The following is a 22727-nucleotide window of genomic DNA, read 5'->3' on the forward strand; positions in this document are numbered from 1 at the left end:
AAAGTTAGAGAGTCAGTTAAGTCCTAATCTTCAGATGTTTTGAACATTTTTATTATGATTCACACTTACATTTCAAACTTTTCATAAATCATGTTCAAAGGTGTGGATATTTATAACTTTCAAAGCTTTCAGATAAGTGTTTAACCTTTTATTCAGTAGTAAGTCAAGCCAAGAGTTCGCTTGGGACGAATACTGATTTTTGAGTGTCGGCCCCGCCCATGATATAGGTTCGGGGTGTGACACATCCTCCCAATGGCCACTAAAGGTTTCTTTCGAAACCTCTAATAGCTCTCCAGTTGCTTCCCTAATACAACTAGATGCCTTATCCCACATGTTATCTGCATTTCCACTACTCCCCAAAACCCTCATCGCCATTTATTCTCTCTCATCTCCCAGGATCAGGTAGGGATAAAACCACCCTTTTTTATCCTCGGTCAATTATACAAAGTCTTCTTTTCCCTTTCTATCTTAATCTCGTCATCCATCGTCAAAATTTTATATTGTGTAGTAAGATTCTACTTCAGGATAACCTTTTCGTCCTTACAAAAGACTCTAGCACCCTTCCTAATGAGTAAATAATCTATGGGTTTTGGTCACTACACTATGAAAGATAACCAAGTGCTTCTCCTTTTTTGAAAAGCATGAATTAGCGAATACCAACTCAAAAGGTTTAACAAAGTTTAAAAGCGAAACTTCTCCGTTGAATCTAAAACCCAAACCTCCATACACGCGGCAAAACCACTAGTGGTTAACCCGGTGTGCTTTGTGAAATATCCACCATTGAAAAACTTCTTTGAGTGTGGTATACCCCTTACTACCTTGTAAAATCCTTGGAGAAGTGCTTCTTGACCTCCCCATCAAAGCCCACTTGTTGTGTAAACACTAATGATGTTTAACGTAAGCCCTCTAATGACTACCTTAACTGTAATCACCCTGTCAATGATCTTTCTAATCTACATCACATGCTCCCTAATCTTCTATCTACTAAAATTCCCACTTTATGCTATCCCTCGAGCCCTAACTACCACAACTTAAAACTGTTCACATCTCGAGCCTCGACACTTACACATTTGATCTCCTTGACACAAACTATGTTGATAGGAATCTTCACTAGCTCTAAGCACTTATTCGTCCTTGTCTTAATGTTTCAAGATCCTACCCTTAACCTAGAAGACCCATTAACCCGCTTACCACATTTATTCCTCAGCCCCGATTGCGACCAAAGAGATGACCCTAGTCTGATATGATTCACCAAAGCCACTAAAATAGATGTTTAGGAAACTAAACAGAAAAAAACTAAAGTTAAGTAAACAATACCCTAAATTTGCACAAAATCTATTATTTTCTAAGAATAGAAACCATAAACACATGCTTTAACAAAGTTGTATATAAAAAGGAAATCGAAAAGCCCAAAGAAATATGTTCATTTCTTTTGGCCCACCCAAAACAACCTTCTACCATTTTTTTTGTTATGGTCGATAGGAACCCACACACCTCCACTCTCTATCTAAGCTCAAAGCATCTCTCATACAAACCCTAATCATCACGCGCATCTCATTTCACTTCCTTCACTCCTTCATATTCTCCATTCTTGGTACCCTCTCTTCCTATTTAACATTTCTTTTACCTTCTCTCTTTACAGCTTTTCAATTTTTACATTTTTTTCTGTTTTTTTTTTGTTAATCTTGTTGATTTGTTGAAATGGTTGAATCGAGCAGTTCACAGCACTTTATGCTTCCTGTGAAGAGGTCATCGATAGTTGAAGTCGGAGGAGATAACGACGGAGGTTCAGTGGATCCTTTAACGAAGAAGTACAAGACCGCCGCCGCCGCTGCTGGTGGTGATTCATCGACGGTGACTATGGCAGGAGCTGGTTCTGCTACCGGTGATGTTAGCGCTAACGGTAACGCTACTAATGGACGTACTGGTGGTGTATCTCCGGTCGATCTGCGTAATCTGTCTGATATTGATGAGGATCTTCACAGCCGTCAACTCGCTGTCTATGGACGTGAAACAATGCGCAAACTTTTTGCAGCTAATGTTCTCATCTCTGGATTGCAAGGCCTTGGCGCTGAAATTGGTATATGTTTCTGTATTTTTTTCCTCTTGCTATTTACTCTGCTGGAATTGGAAGGAGATTATAATGAAGTACTGTTTGTTTTCTTCTGCGTTATGCTTCCATTTCTATTTTCATGCATGAAATTGGTGTTATTGAAGTTTTCATTTCATTTCCATTGGCTAGTTGATCGATAGTGTATGCTTTACTGTGCTAGAATTGGAAGTTCAAAATCTGGCATCAACTTCCTTGTTAAGTTTTCATTTCCATTGATGCCTAGTTGATTGATAATGTATGTTGTGCATGTGGCCTGATGCAGTAGAATGGATAATGATGCCTAGTTGATTGACAATGTATGTTTTGCATGTGCTCTTTCAGTGACCTACTTTTGTTAATCTTTGAGATGGTGATAACTGATAAAGAGAGGAAGTGATTGTGATATATTAATGTGCTGAATATGACAAGTATTCTGTTAAAAGTCTGTGATATAACTGAATTGTGTTTCCTTATTGCAGCAAAGAACCTTATCCTTGCGGGTGTGAAGTCTGTTACTTTGCACGATGAAGGAAATGTGGAATTGTGGGATCTATCTAGCAATTTTATCTTCACAGAGGAGGATGTTGGGAAGAATAGGGCACTTGCATCTGTCCAGAAGTTGCAAGAGTTAAACAATACTGTCATTATCTCTACGTTGACGGATGCTTTGACTAAAGAACAACTTTCCAATTTTCAGGCATGTAGATATGTACCTGATGTTATTGGTTTTAACTTTCTTGCATATTTTTTGTCTTAACGACTTACTGATTTTGTAATGCAGTAGTTCTAAATCAGTCTTAAACTAGATTGACTGGCATTATAAATTTTCTACACCTGCTCATCTCTATTCGGTCAATTTTATTTCACAACTCTCTAATTATACTTTAGGACAACATAGGAGCTCTAAATCTCACACTTCTATATTGCATAGAAGTCCAAAATACTAACTAAACCAAGATCTAATTCAAAATGTAATCATAGTTAAACTAAGTTGTGGTTGCTTTCTACGTATAGTGACAAGGGTTAAGATTTTATATAAAACCAAATTGACCTATGCTCTGATGAATTATGTAGAAAGTGAAAGCTGTTGTGATTTTTCATTCGAGACGTGATGTATTTTTAATTTCTAGAGCAGAAATGATCTATATTAGTTTCATAAAGAAAATCTCCAGTTATTAAAGACTCTTGGTGAATTTTACCTATCCAAAAGGAAAATATCCTAATTTTTCAATAAATGTTACTATAGTTGCAAAAATGATATAGGCCATGTACTGATAAACAGAGATCTATTTTAAAGATAATTCTAGTCAAATGAAATTGTAGTTGCTTCCACGATACAGTTATAATGGTTAAGATTTCATAACACACAAGTGACCTGTGTTCATATTCACTGTTGGAGTGATAGACATTTAGACTTTCCAAGAATAAATTATCTCAACAATGTCAATGAAAATTTGTTTGAGGAAATGTGTTTGGGCGGTGAAGAATTGGCTTTTTATGTTTTTTATTGTCAGTGATGTGAGCATGACAGAGTTAATTTGGTTGAGATGTTATAATTATGCTACTAATATCCTGGCATGGTTTTGGGGAGATAACATCCTGAATGCACTATTTTTATCTGCAGGCCGTTGTATTTACAGATATCAGCTTAGAGAATGCTTTTGAATTTGATGATTACTGTCATATGCACCAGCCTCCTATTGCTTTCATCAAAACTGAAGTTCGAGGCCTTTTTGGTAGTGTGTTTTGTGACTTTGGCCCTGATTTTACAGTTGTTGATGTTGATGGTGAGGATCCCCACACAGGAATCATTGCGTCTATTAGCAATGACAATCTTGCTCTTGTGGCATGTATTGATGACGAGAGACTTGAGTTTCAGGATGGGGACTTGGTTATATTTTCTGAAGTGCGGGGCATGACAGAGCTGAATGATGGGAAGCCTAGAAAAGTAAAATGTGCAAGGCCATATTCATTTACTATTGAAGATGACACCACAGAGTATAAAGCATATGAAAGAGGGGGTATCGTCACTCAGGTCAAGGAGCCTAAAGTGTTAAAGTTCAAGCCACTGCGTAAAGCAATTAGCGATCCTGGTGACTTTCTTCTGAGTGACTTCTCAAAGTTTGACCGCCCACCTATTTTGCACTTGACCTTTCAGGCCCTAGATAAGTTTGTGTCTTCATCAGGACGTTTTCCTGTTGCTGGATCTGAGGAAGATGCTCAGAGGCTAATCTCACTTGTGACTGACATGAACAATAGTCAAGATGCAAAAGTTGAGATTGACCATGAACTTATTCGTAACTTCTCATTTGGTGCAAGGGCTGTGCTAAACCCAATGGCAGCTATGTTTGGGGGTATCGTTGGGCAAGAAGTTGTGAAGGCTTGCTCTGGGAAGTTCCATCCACTATACCAGGTCAGTAAATGAATTGTTATAATTGAGCCAGAAGAACTCTTAAATTTCATGCTGTTTTTCTGTCGAGATGATCTGTTCAACTTGTAGCTGCATTGTTTGAACAAGCTATATTAGATCATATGGGATTTGTTTCTAGATTTTAAACTCCAATTAGAACTAAGTGCAACGGAACTCTATCTGAACACTATTTTGCTTCTGAAGCCATGATCGTTTGAGTTTGAGATGTTATATTTGTGTCTTCTTGACTGTCAATATAGGTAATCCTATGTATCTTTGGCAGTGTGGCAACTATTTCCTGAAATTTTAGATTAAATTAGTTTCTGGTGCTGCATATTGCCTTTTTGTTGTATTTATGGTTGCTTTTTAGTAATCTTGGAATGTTCTGTCACTGAACATTTGTTTTCAATCTGTTTACGACAGTTTTTCTACTTTGACTCTGTTGAATCTCTTCCAACTGAACCATTGGATCCAAATGATTTGAAGCCCTTGAATTGTCGTTATGATGCCCAAATCTCAGTTTTCGGAAACAAGCTACAGCAGAAGCTGGAAGAGGCAAAAGCTTTTGTAGTTGGGTCTGGTGCACTTGGGTGTGAATTCTTGAAGAATTTAGCTCTCATGGGGGTTTGTTGTGGTGTTGAAGGAAAGCTAACAATTACAGATGATGATGTCATTGAGAAGAGTAATCTCAGTAGGCAATTCCTCTTCCGTGACTGGAACATTGGGCAAGCCAAATCTACTGTTGCTGCTGCCGCTGCTTCTTTGATCAATCCTCGCATTCGCATTGAAGCACTGCAAAACCGCGCAAGCCCTGAAACAGAAAGTGTATTTGATGATACGTTCTGGGAGAATTTGAGTGTTGTGGTCAATGCACTAGATAATGTGAATGCCAGGCTTTACATTGATCAGAGATGTTTGTATTTTCAAAAACCGTTATTGGAGTCTGGGACCCTGGGTGCCAAGTGCAACACTCAGATGGTGATTCCCCACCTTACAGAAAATTATGGTGCATCAAGGGATCCACCAGAAAAACAAGCACCTATGTGTACAGTTCACTCTTTCCCTCACAACATCGACCATTGCTTAACATGGGCCCGCTCAGAATTTGAGGGCTTGCTAGAGAAGACACCAACTGAAGTTAATGCTTATCTGATCAATCCTACCGATTACATATCTTCTATGCAAAAGGCTGGTGATGCACAGGCCAGGGACATTTTGGATCGTGTTCTTGAGTGCCTCGACAAAGAGAGATGTGATTCATTTGAGGACTGCATAACCTGGGCTCGCCTGAGGTATAACCATAAAAAACCTACTAAACTTTAACCCTTTTAAACAGATTTCTTTTTTATATATATGCTTTTAACCATTTGCATTTCCTTGTACCAGGTTTGAAGATTACTTTGCAGACCGTGTTAAGCAGTTGACATATACTTTTCCTGAGGATGCCGCTACAAGTAGTGGTGCTCCATTCTGGTCAGCACCAAAACGTTTCCCTCGACCATTGCAATTTTCTGTTGATGATGCCAGTCATCTTCAATTTCTCCTGGCAGCCTCTATGTTACGAGCAGAAACATTTGGCATTTCCATTCCAGATTGGGTGAACTCTCCTCAAAAGTTAGCTGAAGCTGTTGATAAAGTGATGGTCCCTGATTTCCAGCCAAAGAAAGATGTGAAGATTGTGACAGATGAGAAAGCAACCAGCATGTCGGCATCATCCATAGATGATGCTGCAGTCATAAACGAGTTGGTGATGCAGCTGGAAACGTGTCGTCAGAAATTACCTTCAGGTTACAAGATGAATCCCATTCAATTTGAAAAGGTGCTCTCTCTCTCTCTCTCTCTCTCTCTCTCTCTCTCTATTGTGTGCATGTTGCATATGTTAAATGGCATCTTTAAGAGTGATCATTTGGTTGGTATATGCGTTCCCTAGGAGGAAGAAAAGAAAAGGGTCTGACATGTATATGCCCGACTGATGCTGAACTTGAAGACGCACATGATGTTTAACAAACATTTTATGAGGAAATGAAGATAATACAACTTTTTACCATGATAGATGTTCAAGTTATAATCATGTATTTTTTTCTTCCATCTTCTCTCCAAATTAAATTGTCTGGATTACAGGACGATGACACCAACTATCATATGGACTTCATTGCTGGACTTGCAAACATGAGGGCTAGAAACTATAGCATCCCTGAAGTGGATAAACTGAAGGCCAAATTCATAGCAGGGAGGATCATTCCAGCAATTGCTACTTCTACTGCTATGGCCACTGGTCTTGTTTGTCTTGAGCTTTATAAGGTTTTGAATGGAGGTCATAAGGTGGAGGACTACCGCAACACTTTTGCCAACTTGGCTCTCCCTTTATTTTCCATGGCTGAACCAGTTCCACCAAAGGTGATCAAGCATCAGGACATGAGCTGGACTGTGTGGGACAGGTGGATTTTGAAAGACAATCCAACTTTGAGGGAGCTTCTTCAGTGGCTTCAAAACAAAGGTCTGAATGCTTATAGCATCTCTTACGGGAGCTGCTTACTTTATAACAGCATGTTCCCTAAGCATAAAGAGCGGATGGATCGGAAAATGGTGGAACTGGCCAAGGAAGTAGCCAAGGCAGATCTGCCTCCGTACAGGAAACATTTTGACGTGGTAGTGGCTTGTGAGGATGATGAAGACAACGATGTTGATATCCCTCAAGTCTCTATTTATTTCAGGTAGATTGTTTGTTCTTTCCTGTAACCACTCACCGGAGTAGCCTGAAATCATAGGGTGACAGTTGATTTTCTCCATGCTATGTTTGGTCTTTCTTGTTGGCAAAAGCTAGATAGATATATTCTATTCTATACTAGCCAGCCTGCATACAAAGTCAGAACCATATGTTGAGTAGTAAAATTATGACGACTGTTGAACTTCGAGCATCTGATTTATCACATGTCTCCATTTTCTTGCTCAACTATTTGAAGAAATATAGTTGATGTTGGTTAGTGGATTCGAAGTTATGAACTAACTATTTGCTTTGATACCATAATGTCTAAATTGTTGCTGCTGTGATATTTACATTTGCAAACTAGATAAGTGGTTCTTCAGTGCAATTTTTGCTGAATTATTGTTCTTATATGATATATGATTAAAAGGGGAAAAAAAGTACAGCGATGGAAAAATTTATATGCACGACTCGTATCATTTTTATAGACTGTTTGGTTGGTGTATAGACTGAGTAGGGTGTACTATTGTAGTAATAGCACCTAACTTATTATTCTAATAATGTTGAATAAGGTATTATATATGAGTAATACTCAGTTTCGAAAACTATTAAATAAGAGATCACATTATATCAAAGTGAATTGGCTTTTAACCATTTATATTGAAATGAAAATTATATACCCCTTTGGTCTCCTTTTGGATCTTAATTATGGAGGAAAATCACTTTAAATTGGCTTTTGATCATTTATAATGAAAAATTTACACATAATATTACTCCCTACTCTTATTTTACTGATATACTTTCATTGAATACAAAATTCAACAATTTTTTTTTTTTAAAAAAATTTATGGTATAAAACAAGTTTACTAGCAAAGATTTTTAAAATTTAGGGTTTAAACCAAGTTTATGTATATGTAGTTATAAATTATGTCACTAAAATTTAAAATAAATTACTCATTAAGAAAGTAAAAAAAATGAGAATGTTAAAAGTAATTCTATCATTTTTCAAAAAACAAACTAAATAAAGAAAAATGTATCATATAAATTGTCATTTACAATTGCGGGTTTTAACAACTCTAAACAACATAAGTATACTCACACGCTAATATTAGTATTGCCTATACATTTTTGAGACTAGATAGGAAAACACAAGTAAAAGAAAGCGATAGAGAATGATTTTATGTCTTCTTGTTCTACATCCAAGTTGAAACTCTCACAATAGATATGCCTTTCCATTCCAAGACCATTTCATGTTGCCTCTCTTCTTCAATCCTCACCTTAAATGGAGTTTCTCTTTCATTCACCACTTCTTTGGCTTGTAATAAGTTTTCTTTGCTTATTCTCATACCTTGCAACCCCATTTCACTACAAGAATCAGAAACATTTGTCATCTCTTCCCAGTTTTGGAACCAAGAAAATGAGCACACTTCAGGAGCTAGAAAAAGAGATTCCATGGCAACTCTTGCTTGTGCAAGATGAGAGGGAAAATACAATTCCAATGACTCGAAAATCGATTGGTAATGTAACAAATTCTTGTTAAAGTATGAAGAAAAAGTATTGTTTGTGTTATGATGACTATTATCCATTGCTTCTCCATCGCCAAAAGTGACAAGTCCTCTGTGTGTTGAAGAATTAGCTAATAACAACTCCTTAGCTAGTTTCAGAAACCCCAACGCGTCGATTCTACGCATCCTTTTCCCCATGTAAGAAAATTGAAACATACAGTTGAAAACCAACCATTCACTCCTTTTACCCCTTTTCTTCATTCTTCTCAATTCACTTGCCAATTCTTCAAATGTCATCTCATCAACTTGTAATGTTAGGCCAAAAAGATTTGCATAATCAACAAGTCTTCTTTTTGTTTCCTCAAATCTCCAATGATCACTTGTTGATTTCTTTATGGATGTTAATCTCAAAATCTTTCTTTTTTGGCTCATGGCTTTAATAATTGGAGGCCATTGAATCCCTTTTCCCATATCATAATCTATTATGTGAATTGTCTGTGACTCATCAGGCATAGCTTCTATAATTGCGGAGTTAGCAGCAAAATGAGCAAATTTCCCTAATGGGAAAATTTGGTAGAAGGCTTTGAATGCTGCTTCAATAATCTTGTTTGATTCTTGTTTCAAGTAACTTTCTTGATCGTCTTCTTCTGTATGCTGGAATAAGTTTGAAGCAACGCGTTCCAACGATTCACCTAAAGGATTTATTTTCCCCTTTATGCATCGTATGATCACTTCTGCTAATTCTTTGTGACCATTTTCCATTGCCTCTCCATACACCGACAATAAATGATGAATTCTCATTTGGTTGTCGATTTCTCTACTTTGTGAAATAACATCATTTCTTGACTGTATTGTCGTTGAGGTATCAATGGATATGCTTGAAAGTGCAGGACTACATGAGTCTCCATCTTTTTTAGTCTCTGAAGTGATTTTTGTATTTTCATTTCCTTCATTTTCACTATCGTTTAACCATCGAGAGACATCAACGAACTCGATATCATCCATGGGGAGATCATTAAGAACATCATCAGAGAAAAGGGAAGTGAAATCTGATAAGGAAATTTCAGAGGAATCTTGATCTTTGGAGTTAAGTGAAGAATAATTAGAAATAACATGATTTTGATATTCATAAAAAGGATGAATTTGGTTAGTTGAAGACCATGAGTTGTGAAGAATCTCTGATTGAATCATCTTCTTTGATGCCTTTTCTTACAAGGGAAGAAGAAAAAAATTTTGTTTTGTTTTTTTTGTAGGTTTGTGTTACACTGTTTGCTCCCAATGATTGGTGAAGAGGTATATATAATATAGAATGGAGAAAATTTTAAAGTAATTTCTTTACGATAAGAATTCTCAAAAGCGAAGTCTTAACATTTGAAATTCCAACTTTGAGACTAGAAATTTAAAATGTTGAGTTTTTGACATAAAGAGTTTTTGACGTATACGCCATGTAATTTTAAAATTAGCATTGTACTTTAACTTATTTTAAATGATTACAATAACAATTACGAAAAATTATCCAATTACAAAAATATTTCTACAATCAATATTTATCCAATCTGTTCTTTGAAATAATTACATATTGTCTCACTAATTAATAATTTCGTATCAAAATTTAAGTCCACCATTCCGTCAAGTTTCAAGATAGATACATGTATCAAAGATATTATATATATGTAATTTGATACAAGATATAGATGCACAGAGAGAGAGAGAGAGGCGAGCGACAGAGGAGAGAGGCGAGCGAGAAAGTTAACATATATCTTTTGATATAAGATACATATACTTTGATATCATATATATTGTAAAATACAGATACATAGAGAGAGCAAGTAAAAAAGAAGTGAGTGACAAACTCAGTGCATCAAGATACATGCGAATCACTTTTGAATATAGTGTATATTGAATTATTACCTAATTTTACCTGCATATATTAAAAATACATGTCTCTAACTGTGTTCGTATATATATCTGATAAATTATAAAAGATAATTTTAAAAATTAAAGTGAAAATATATAGTTAAATTCTAAATTAGTGGAATTTAAAAAAAAAAAATTAGTGGAATTTTTATTGTTTTTTTCTTAACAAATATCACCAAATTTTTTCCATCTTATTTTATTCGACTGGAGATCTTTATTGACATATTCTTGTAAACTAACACTGTTCCATTGATTTGATATCACTCCATGACAATGGAGCTTGAGAGAAAAACGAAGAAGTAAGAGAGAATATATTATTGAAAAACGAAGAAGTAAGAGAGAATATATTATTGAATGACTTGAGAATTACAGTTGTACAAACTACTTATATACAATTTGTAGATTAGTTAACTATCTATCAGACTAATTATCATTAAGACCTAGCTTGGACATCAAATAAACATGTCGAAAAGTAAGCAACCCCTTAATAAGTATGTCTGCAGGCTACTCTGCAGAAGCCAAATAAATTGTATTGATCAATCCCGACTGGATCAGTTCACGAGTAAAATGATAATCAATGTCAATGTGCTTTGTACACTCATGAAATACTAGATTAGCTGCTATTTGGATTGCAGACTTTCTATCACATGATATATCTACTGGCAACTGAATCGATAATCCCAATTCCTTAAACAGACCAATGAGCCAAACAACTTCAGCAAGTGTTGAAGCAAGACTTCTATACCCTGCCTCCGCTGAGCTTCTAAAAACAGTAGTCTGCTTCTTTCACTTCCAAGAGATAAGTGAATCAGCAATATTCACTGCATAGCCACTCATTGATTTTCTAGTTGTAAGACATGAACCCCAATCAACATCACAATAAGCCTGTAGCTTAGAAAAAATAGTAGATGACATGATAATTTCCATTCCTGGTGATTTCTTTATATACTTCACCACTCTGATAGCAGCTTCCATGTGAGATTATTTAGATGAATGCATAATTTGACTAAGATTTTTTATCGGAAATGAGATGGATGGCCTAGTTAAAGTCAAATAAAGTAACCTCCCTACCAGTCTTTGATATGGACCTGGATCCTTCAACACATGGTCATGTTGTTAGTGAATATGTTGATCAAATACAACTGAAGTTAACTTTTTGTTGACTTTCATAGGTGCTCCAACTGGCTTAGTACCTCCTAGACCCTAATCTAAAATAAGTTCAAAGGCATACTTCCTTTGATGCATCAAGATGTCTTCACTACTTCTAGCAAACTCAATGTCCAAGAAGAATCTAAGTTTGCAAAATGTTCTTAGTATCTTGTATAAGTCCCATATCACTTCCTGTTATCAACAGATCATCTACATAGATCAAAACAAAAATCTTCTGTCCATCTGTATGCTTAATGAACAAAGATAGTCCAAGTGACTTTGAGTAAAGCCGTCCAAGTGACTTTGAGTAAAGCCTGACTCCATCAAGTATGCAGTCAATTTGATATTTCATTGCCTAGAAGCTTGTTTGAACCCATACAATAATTTAAACAATTTACAAATACTTCTTGCTTGACCATATGTTGTTGGAACATTGAAACCTTGAGGCAAATCCATGTATACCTCTTCTTGGAGATCTCTTTGAAGAAAACCATTGTACACATCCATCTGATGGATAAGCCATTTCTGAGCTACAAGCAAAGCAATAACTGATCTAATTGTTACCATTTTCACTACAGGTGAAAAGGTCTCTTGATAATCCAATCCCTCTCTTTGGCTATAACGTTTTGCTACCAATCTTGTTTTATATCCCTCTATATGTCTATATTCTCTACACTTGACTTTATAGACCCATCTACAACCAATAACTTTCTGTCCTTGAGGTAATGAAACTACCTCCCACGTCTTGTTATTTTCTAGAGCACTAATTTCTGCCTTCATGGACACTATCCATTGTATTACGTTAATTACTTCTGAAATAGGTACTAGGTTCAATGGTAGTTGAGGCTGAAAAGTTACATAAGAAATCCTAGTATTGAACATATAAACATGTGTAGCTCATAACATTTGATAAGGTATATGGGCAACTCCTTTTGTTGTTAGTCATCACAAAATCTTTGTGCCAAAAGGTGGTCTAATGGATCTATGTGGTCTGCTATCATCGAGTGCATCATTCTGCTCAATTGAAACTATAATATCATCAATATTTTTTTGGTACATTATCAACTCCATTGCTTTGTATGGCATCACCAGTTGATTGTATGGCAACATTAGTCGACTGTCTTATAGGGGAAATTACAGATTCAACATCAAAAAATGAGTCAAAATTTTCTACTGAAATAGGAGAAACAACCTAATTCATTGTGTTTGGATGTGCCAAGTTGCTCTGAAATGGAAAAACATGTTCATTAAAATGAACATCTCTACGAACAAAAAACTTTCTTGTTTTCCAAATCTAATAATCTATAGCCCTTTCGATGAGCTCCATAACTCATCATAACAACCCTGATTGCTTGTGGCCAAACATATCTTGTTTGACCAAGTTAGTCACACAACATAAACAACCAATAACCCTCAAATGTTTTAAGTCTGGAATATTGTGACAAACAAGTTCATATGGAGTCTTCTTGTCTAGAATAATAGATGGAATCTTGCTAATAATATAGACAACAACTTCAAGACAAATCCCCCAAAATTTGTCAAGCAAACAACTTTAAAACTTGATAGCTCGAGCTGTTTCAAGTATATGGCTATGTCTCCTCTCTACCAACTCATTTTGCTGAGGAATATATGGACAAGAACTCTGATGAATAATACCAAGGGATTGAGAAAGATTTGCACAATGCTGATTAAAATTGTCTGACCTAAAAACTTGGATTTGCTTATTGAATTGAGTATGAACCATAACAATGCAGTTTTTGAGTAAAAAACATCAAACTTAACTCTCATAAAAAATGCCCAAGTCCATCTAGAATATTCATCAACTATGGTAAGAAAATACTGCACACCATCATATGTGGTTGTTTGTAAGGACCCCATTCCATATGTAACAACTCAAACAGTCTACTACTCTTAGTGACACTAAATGGAAAATGAGCTCTCGTTTGTCTTGCCAAAGAGAATATATCACATTTGTCTATAGTGAAACATGATTTATTATGAAAACTGTAATTTTCTTAAACTGACATGGGAGCATGTCCCACCCTTTTATGTCATAATGCTGCATCAGCCTCTTTTTGTACTACCAGAAATATCTGCTGGTTTTCTGTCCACATCTTTGGGTACATTACATAGAGTCCATATTGTTCCTCACCAATCTCGTTCACCTTCCCAGAGGAGAGATGAGAGATCCTGAAACAAACATAAATCAGGGAAAAATACAACACAACATTGCACTTCTTTTGTCAACTTGGACACTGAGAAAATATTGAATTTAAATGTTGGCACACACAATACATTTAATGAAATCACCTCCTGAAAATTGGCAGTTCTCTATGTGAGATATATTTGCAGATTCTCTTGTTGGTAATTGAACATTTCTTGCATCATCTACTGATGTACCAATTTGTAACACAAACTTGTCACATATCATATGATTAGTGGCTCCAATATCAAAAACCCATTTCACACTATCATCAATATGAGAAAAAAGTGTACATGTAGTGTTGGAACCATAGTTGGAATTGCCTTTCATGTTTGCACTCGTATCACTTGTGGAGCATTTGTTCAACATTTGGAAAATTTGATTGTACTGATTCTGAGTAAAAGCAGGTGCAAGGCCAGCAGGTCCAACTTGAGTTTCATGATTATATCCTATATTTAGTCTTGCAAGAGGATGTGTAGTAACATTGACTCTTTTCTTCCCTTTGAAGTTCTCTAGAAAACTAATTAGTTTATAGCAAGTCTCCTTAACATGTTCCTTATGCAAGTAATGTTCACATTTCATCAATTTATAACAATCAGCCTTAGTATGACCCTTCATATTAAAGAAATCACAATATTTCTTTTGATGACCTCCCAAACCATATGATTGTCCTGGTCCTAAACCTTTAGTTGAATATATAGTTGTAGCAACCTTTTCTGAAGCATAAAAAGCTGAAGGATCCATTCGACCTGCAACAACACAATTCCCTCCAACAAATATTTTTTTTTACTTTCATCCAGTATGATCATAGCATACGTATGACTCACACTAGGTTCAAAACTCATCATTAAAATTTGAGATCTCGCCTGAGCATAACCATCGTTTAGCCCCATAAGAAACTGAAATAACTTTTGCCTCTTTAAATGTCCTACAAAATCTTTCGATCTCTCACAAGCACACGTAGAGAATGGAATAATCGAATTATGTCTATCCCAAAGATCTTTCAGTTTAGAACAACACACTGAAACAAATGATACACCTTGAAATACAGTTGTTATTTCCTTATGGAAATGGTAAGGTCGAGAATTGTTTACCTTGTCAAATCTCACTTTAAGGTCATTCCAAACGAGATACGCATGAGATCTACAAAGGATTCCACTAAGAAGATCTGATTGTACACTACTCATTAACCACATACCCACAAAGGGATTGTATCTATCCCATCTTTTCAGTAGATCTCCTGCATGGATGTTTCCATAACAAATCCATCGATGAATCCCAATTTGTTCCTTCACAGAAGTGGTAACTTCATAGATCGACTTCAAAACATGTAAATTCTCCATGCTTTTGAGCTGAATTTCAATTGAAAGTGAACCTGATGCATCATAAGGATGCAAATACAATGAATGATTGTAATCGATATTGCTCCCCATAGATCAGAATCTTCTTCAAAATGCGTAACAATCAATGGTAGGAAAAATGAATCTCCCGATCCTCTGTATTTTGTATTCCTCAAAGAATTCCTAGGTCCAACCTTGTTGTGATACCATGTAAACTAACACTGTTCCATTGATTTGATATCACTCCATGAATGGAACTTGAGAGAAAAATGAAGAAATAAGAGAGAAAATATTATTGAATGAATTGAGAATTAAAACTCTACAAACTACTTATATACAATTTGTAGATTAGTTAACTAACTATTAAACTATCATTATTATCAAACTACACTATAAGCAAACTAATTAGCACTTGTCAATCAACTAATTAATTGTTAGTTTCAACTCGCTCAGCACTACATTCAACAATTCTCCCTTTAAGCTCATCTTAGACAGATTCTATACAAATAAACTAGAAATTTGAATTGTTCTATAATTTCTGTGGCTCAGACAGAATTAGAAGATTCTTTGGAAAAATATGACAAAAAATAATACACTAATTAATGTGTCTAATACATTATCTCTAACTAATTGATATCACCAATATAGATCTTGTCTTATCTTTTAAGGTCTTAAAAACTTGCTACAAACAGTTTATTGTAGTTTATTAGTAGTACTAAATTTTTTATTATACTATCAATATATATACATATATAATTAATTATATAAGAAATGTTCTCCTGCTTTAAAATATCAGCAAGTAAAGACAAAAGTCCAATCAACTGTTTTTACATAATTTATTCTATTAAAGTTCCATGTTGAGTCATCTTTTTTTCTTGGAATATTCTAAATAATTTATTAGGTTCCATATCATATCAGTAATCACTATAGGAAATCATCCAAACTTTTCATATTGCCACAATTTTGTCCTAAAATGCTATCTAAATATGTAAGTTACAATAGAAAATCGAATTATAAAAGAAAACTATTGTAGAAAGGAGACACGAAATATAGACTTAAAAGAAAATAGATGAGAGGACTAGACATTTTTCTCAATAATCTGCGCATAATTTCTTAATTACATATTATTATCCTTTTTGATGGAACCATTTTATGTCAACTACTCAATCTGAATCTCAAATTAACCTAGCCCTATTGCTCGTTCTCAGCTCAATAACTCTTGTCAGCCCAAAAACTACACGTGTGAATTTGATACCCACATTAGGTTGAACTTGGTTCATAACAAAATATTTCATTAGCTTTAACTTCTTTTAACTACTTATTTTTTTCATCTGTTTAAAAAATAATAATAATTTTTTTAACAATTTCTCAATTTCAACTTTATACGTGAAATATTTATTATCATAAAATTAAAAAATATTTTAATATAAATAACATATTTTTATATTAAGATCATAAGATTTAAAAGTCAGTAACAAAATTGAAACGAAGATACTAGCCATTTATATAATAGGCCACATTGTCTTCTTCAGATTGAAAGGACAATATATCTATGGCCTTATTATGTGTTATTTACTTATGCTCTTATTCGACTTTACTAAAAATATAGAAAAATAAATTTTGCTTCATTCACAAGCTGATTTATCACATTTAAAATTTGTGAAATGATTAACTAAAGTGGACATGATGTCACTATATAATATTTTGTTGTCAAGAATAATCCATTAGTGGCAAGTCTTGATTTCAAATTATTAGTTGAAGACCATGAGTTACACTTCTTGATTTCAAACTATCAACAAGTTCGATACGCATATCTCGATTAAATTTAATTTTATATTCGAAAAATCTTATATTAAAATAAATAAAATTTAAATTTTATATAAAAAAATCTTATATTAAAATAAAATGCTCTCTATCTTTTTTTTAGGTTTGTTTTACACTGTCTGCTCCCAATGATTGGTGAAGAGGTATATATATAATAATATGGAATATAAAATGGAGAAAATGTTAAAGTATTTTCTTTATAACAAGAATTCTCAAAAGGGAAGTCATAACATGTGAAATTCCAACTTTGAGAACATGTTTAGGATTTGACGTATGCGTCACGTAAATTATTTTAAAATTATTATATAAATTATCAACTTACACAAATATCCATATCATAAATATTATAAATTTTTATTTTTTGTCATACTCATTATAATTTTGAACCAGATTTCAAGTATATATATTAGATACATGTATCTATATTATCATATACATTCTGAAATATAAATAGATATAGAGAAAGGCGAGTGAGAGAATAAACATATATGTTTTTCAATACTAGATGCATGTGTTTTTTACACCAAATACATTCTAAAAGAGAAACACAGAGGGAGAGAAGTGGGAGACGTGAGCAAGAGAGGAGAGAGAAGACGGACGATCGAGAAAATTAGTGTATTTGTGAATCACACTATAATATACTATATTTTTAGAAAAGGCAACTTTCACATATAGAAAATAAAAAATTCATATTTGTATACTATAAAAGTTTGTATGATTGCGCTCCATAGCAAACACAGAAGGTGTATAATTCGCTATACATATACAGTTGAAGCAAATTGTATAAAACGAAGTGTATAAAACAAGAAAGAGAAAGATACTTGGGCAGAGAACTGTATAAAAACGAAGTATATAAAAAGAATTGTATTATTATAAGTGTATAGAACGATTATATACAATTTGAACTTGAATAAAATGAGAAAGCGAGAAGGACAAAAGAGACTTGACAAGGAATATACAATTGAATCGAATTGTATAAAACGAGAAAGAGAGAAATTAGATACAATTTAAAAATTGGATAAAACGAGAAAGAGATAATGACAAAAGAAACTAGGCAGGGGAGTATTTTTATTGTATAATTGTAAGTGTATAAGACGAAAATATATGCACTTGCATGTGTATAAGCAATTTTCTCACGCTTTATACAAACAGAAACACAATTTATACAAGTGAGAAAGGCGAGGGTGGTGAGCGAGATTTGGGAGAGTGGGGAGCGTGATCTGGAAGAGGGGAGAGAGCGGAACAAAAATATCTGTATTTATACAATATTCTCTGCTTTATACAATTAGAAACAATTTTTATACACTTGTGTTTGTATAAAAAGTGAGGAAGCGAACGAGAAATTGGAGGAGAGTGGCGAGCGAGATATTTGGGAGAGAGGCGTCTGACAATTTTTTGCAAACGTTTGCTATGAAACACAATTAAATCAAACCCTAGCTACTCTATTTATTTTAGTTATTAATGTGCTATTATATACAATTTCCCTAAAAAAGTTACACCTAATTTGACACACATATATCTAAGACATATATAAGTATCTGACAAAATAAATATGATACGAAAAATAACTTTAACAATTGAAGTAAAGAAACACAATTAAATGTAAACTAGTGATTTTTTTATTTTTACTTTTTTGGATCTTACAAGCTTACAAACAGTTTATTATAATTTATTAGTGCTAAATTTTTTATTATACTACCAATGTATATAATTATAAGAAATATTTTTTGGCTGTAAAATTCAGTAAGTAAAGACAAAAGACTAACCAACTGTCCTTACAGAGTTTCTTCTATTAAAGTTCCATGTTGAGTCATCTTTTTCCTTGGAATGTTCTAAATAATTTTTTAGGTTCCATATCATATCAGTAATCATTGCAGGAAATTATCGACGCTTTTTATATTGCCACATTTTGTCCAGAATGTTATAAAATTACTCTATAGTTTTAGTTTTTATTTGAACTAATTTTTTTAGCCAGTTGAAAAATTAATAATTTCTTATTTTCATTTTTTATGTGATACGTTTAAAAAAATTAAAAAATATTTTTTCTTAATAGAAAAAATTACGCGGTTAAATAAATTTATATCATTTAATTACTCATCATAGCTATATTTTGATATAATTATCACTCGCGACTAACATTATACATTAATTACATAGAGTGACTTTTAATTTGTATATTTAATCATGTTTGTATATGTATAATTCGCTAGAATATACAAATATATATACATTATATACAATATCTAACCGATATACATATAGAATTCAACTCTCTCGCTCGCCTATCTCCTATCTCTGCCAATCTCACTCGCTTCTCTCCTCCCTATACCAATCTCGCTTGCCATATATACAAATGCATATGTATAATATGCAATTAGCTAACCAATATACATAAACAATTGACATCTCTCCACTCTTTGCCCTCTCTGATCATCTCTCTCCTTCATCTCTCAATCTAGCTCGCCTCTCTCCTCCCTCTCCCAATCTGGATAGTTTGTCTCCTCCCTCACTTAGTCTCACTTGCCATATATACAATACATATGTATAATATACAATTATCTAACTGATATACATATACAATTCACATCTCTCCCACTCTTTTCCCTCTCTCGTTCACCTCTCTGATCTCTCTCTCCTAGTCTTGCTGCCTCAATCCTCCCTATGACATATAGATACAAAGAATAGTTAGATTATTTCTGAGTGACTTTATGTCAAAGTTTCTCTTTTTAATTTTAAACTAAAAACTTATTAAGTCTGAAAAATACTTTCAAATTTTATGCTAAACTAAAAGTCAAACCAATTGAAACGGAAATAGGAATAACTATTTAGATAATAGACCACAAGTCTCCTTCATATTGAATGAACAACATGTATCTTGATTACGTGTTATTGACTTTTGCTGTTATTCGAGTATTTACTAAAAAATACAAAAATAACTTTTGCTTCATTCACAAGCTGATTTATTATATTTCAAATTTATGAAATCATTACTTACAGTAGACATGATGTCACTATTAATATAAAAATAATTTTGTTGTCAAGGAAAAAAATCCAAATTAGTGGCAAGTCTTGATTTCACTGTGTCTTCCTTTCAGCATCACTACTTTAGGATACATCATTTTCCACATTAATTATTTTTGAAAGATTTGTTATTTTTCTAAACAACAATATTACTTCCATTTTTCTTATCTTTCTATTTCTTCTCTTGTCTTGATATGTCTTGTACATAATTTTGTTGGCATCTGGTCTCTATACTTGAAAGTTAATTCCTTAAGAAGTTCTTGAATCAAATTTAAATAAGTTGTTGATGTTGGCATTTGTGATAAAATAAAAGTTTAACTTAATTTAGGAAAAGTTAGATAAAATATTCGTTGAATCGAAATTGCATAGCCAAAAAATAATCAAATTATCAATTCTTATAAAAATGGTAATTCGATACGTGGACATATTTGGTCATAGATTTTTCAAGTAATATTTGGAGAAAAAATTGACAAATAGTCTTTGTTTATATAATTTTATTATTTGACATATGTTTTTGAAAAATAATCCAAATTTCCAAATGCTATAAAAACTTAATATTTGGGTCAAATCTCATTAATTGAGATCTTTAAAAAATTTAAATTCTACCCCAAAATTTCAATTTCAACACCCTCTATATTAGTTGTTTGCGTTGTATTATATAATTTTTCCCCCACATAAATATCAAAGTTGTGATGAAATACTTAGTGAATATGAAAGTGATGTTATGACTATTGATGAAAATGTTGAACAATCGACTCAAGGTAACAAAGTCATGTATTTTGTCTACTTCACGATGTATGGAAGGATGCTTGTTGTACTCACTCCGTACTACCATATTGCTCTAGTTCATGGACACTACTTGTTAGTTGTTGCAAAGACGATTCAATTGACGTATAATACAAACTTATAATTAGTTTTGATAGTTTTCTTCTAAACTTCTGAATATAAATTATATTTCCTTAAAAGGTGAAATATGTTTCCTAAATATAATAACCAAACACATGATAATTTCACCTAAAATTTTAACACAAATAATATTTACCAAAATAATTTGAAGATTTATAGTCAGACACTGGCTTTTAATTTTCAAGCGAAGTGCATTTTATTTCGCTACTTCCTTTTTCTTTGCTGCTTTTATTCTCCTCTTTCTTCTTCTTCCTTCTTTTTCGTTGCTTTCAGCGATTAAAGTTTCTTGAATGTTTGGTTTAAAAATTCGACATGTCAGTAAATGTAAGTTATTTTGAATAATATATTAAAAGACATAAAATATTGAGTGAAAATCATATCTAATTAAATTTCACGCTATGTAAAGAAAATTTGAGTTGATCTGAAACATAGTGAAAGACTATGTTTAGCCATTAAAACTCACTCAAACAGTGATTTAAAAATTCAATGTGCCACAACAATAAACCGTTTTGAGTGAACATAATATATTGAAAGATTCAAAATATTGAAAGAAGCAGCATACATATATCTAAAATATGAAACTATGTAGAGGAGATTTGAATTTGTTGAGATTGACTATTGATCATAAGTAAATAAATAGCAAATTTTATTTTATGATTTTTGTTTTCAATTTTTATGTATTTTTATTATTGTAAAGACTCCTGATTTTAGGTATAAAAAAGATTTCAAAATACACTTAAATTTGAGACATGATATAACTTCAAGTCAAAAGTTAGTAAAAAGATTGTAGTTAAAATTGGTGTAATTTTGTTTTGAATTTGGGATCTGATGGATAATGAAGTTTAATTTGTTAGTCATAGTTCAACTATAAATAGGCGATCGTCTATTTTAATGTGTACTTTTAAAGAATTTTTTTGATATATAAGATTTAAAAAGTATTCGTTCTGAGCTACTCAAAAATAAACCATCCATTTTATTTATTAATATAGGTTATTTAAAGCATTATTTAAGAGCTCTTTAAATTATTGTGGAACAGAAGTTTCATCAATATGGTAAAGAGGCAGTGTTCTTGGATTGGATTTTGGGATACATTAATTGAGAAAATGAGGGGGAAAATAGAGAAAAAGACACAGAATAATCTAAAATGATAAATATAAATCCTAACCAGCTAAAGACATGCCACATCAATTTTTTGATTCCTAACTTTATATTAGTTATTAAGTATAGATACATTACAAAAACGATAATTATCTTTAATAGTGCTTGGAATTTCGATACATTATCAATAGAGAAGCTGAAACCATATGATATGATTTTTTTTTCTTTCAAAAATCAATAAGATAAAAGACAAAAGACAAAAGACTAACCAACTAGTTAACAAAGTTTCTTTTATTTAAGTTTCATGTTGAGTCATTTTTTTTCCTTGAAATGTTCTAAAGTAATTTTTTTAGTTCCATATCATATCAATAATCTTTATAATAAATTGTCAATGCTTCTCCTATAGCTACAATTTTGTCCTTAATGTAATTAAATTAATATTGGATAAGAGAGTACAAGTTTTCTTCAAATAAAAAGAAGTTAACATATGGTGGCTTAGTTACGTCTTATGTTGTTTTACGATATTTACTAATTATTCATTTATCACAAATGAAGATT

The 22727-nt window shown here is 33.0% G+C and overlaps 2 protein-coding genes across 2 annotated transcripts; one reads left to right on the forward strand and one right to left on the reverse strand.

Moving 5' to 3' along the window:
• Positions 1–1416: 1416 nt before the first annotated feature.
• LOC101253520 (ubiquitin-activating enzyme E1 2) lies at positions 1417–7522 on the forward strand. The gene is made up of 7 exons (XM_004246216.5): positions 1417–1594; positions 1719–2080; positions 2572–2789; positions 3717–4505; positions 4926–5794; positions 5889–6321; positions 6624–7522. Exons 2-7 carry the CDS (start codon positions 1732–1734, stop codon positions 7218–7220), a joined length of 3255 nt encoding a protein of 1084 aa, XP_004246264.1. The 5' UTR covers positions 1417–1594; positions 1719–1731; the 3' UTR covers positions 7221–7522.
• Positions 7523–8224: 702 nt separating this feature from the next.
• On the reverse strand, positions 8225–10078 carry LOC100037728 (protein NODULATION SIGNALING PATHWAY 2). Its single transcript, XM_004246214.5, has one exon. It carries the CDS (start codon positions 9900–9902, stop codon positions 8400–8402), a length of 1503 nt encoding a protein of 500 aa, XP_004246262.3. The 5' UTR covers positions 9903–10078; the 3' UTR covers positions 8225–8399.
• Between the last annotated feature and the right edge of the window lie 12649 nt (positions 10079–22727).

The sequence above is a fragment of the Solanum lycopersicum genome, chromosome 9 (genome assembly GCF_036512215.1).
Source record: "Solanum lycopersicum chromosome 9, SLM_r2.1".
Lineage (NCBI taxonomy): Eukaryota > Viridiplantae > Streptophyta > Magnoliopsida > Solanales > Solanaceae > Solanum > Solanum lycopersicum.

Coding starts and splice junctions, on each gene's coding strand:
- LOC101253520 (XM_004246216.5), top strand. CDS start 1,732: ATGCTTCCTGTGAAGAGGTCATCGATAGTTGAAGTCGGAGGAGATAAC. Junction 2,081..2,571: donor AGGCCTTGGCGCTGAAATTG/GTATATGTTTCT, acceptor TCCTTATTGCAG/CAAAGAACCTTATCCTTGCG. Junction 2,790..3,716: donor AACAACTTTCCAATTTTCAG/GCATGTAGATAT, acceptor TTTTATCTGCAG/GCCGTTGTATTTACAGATAT.
- LOC100037728 (XM_004246214.5), bottom strand. CDS start 9,902: ATGATTCAATCAGAGATTCTTCACAACTCATGGTCTTCAACTAACCAA.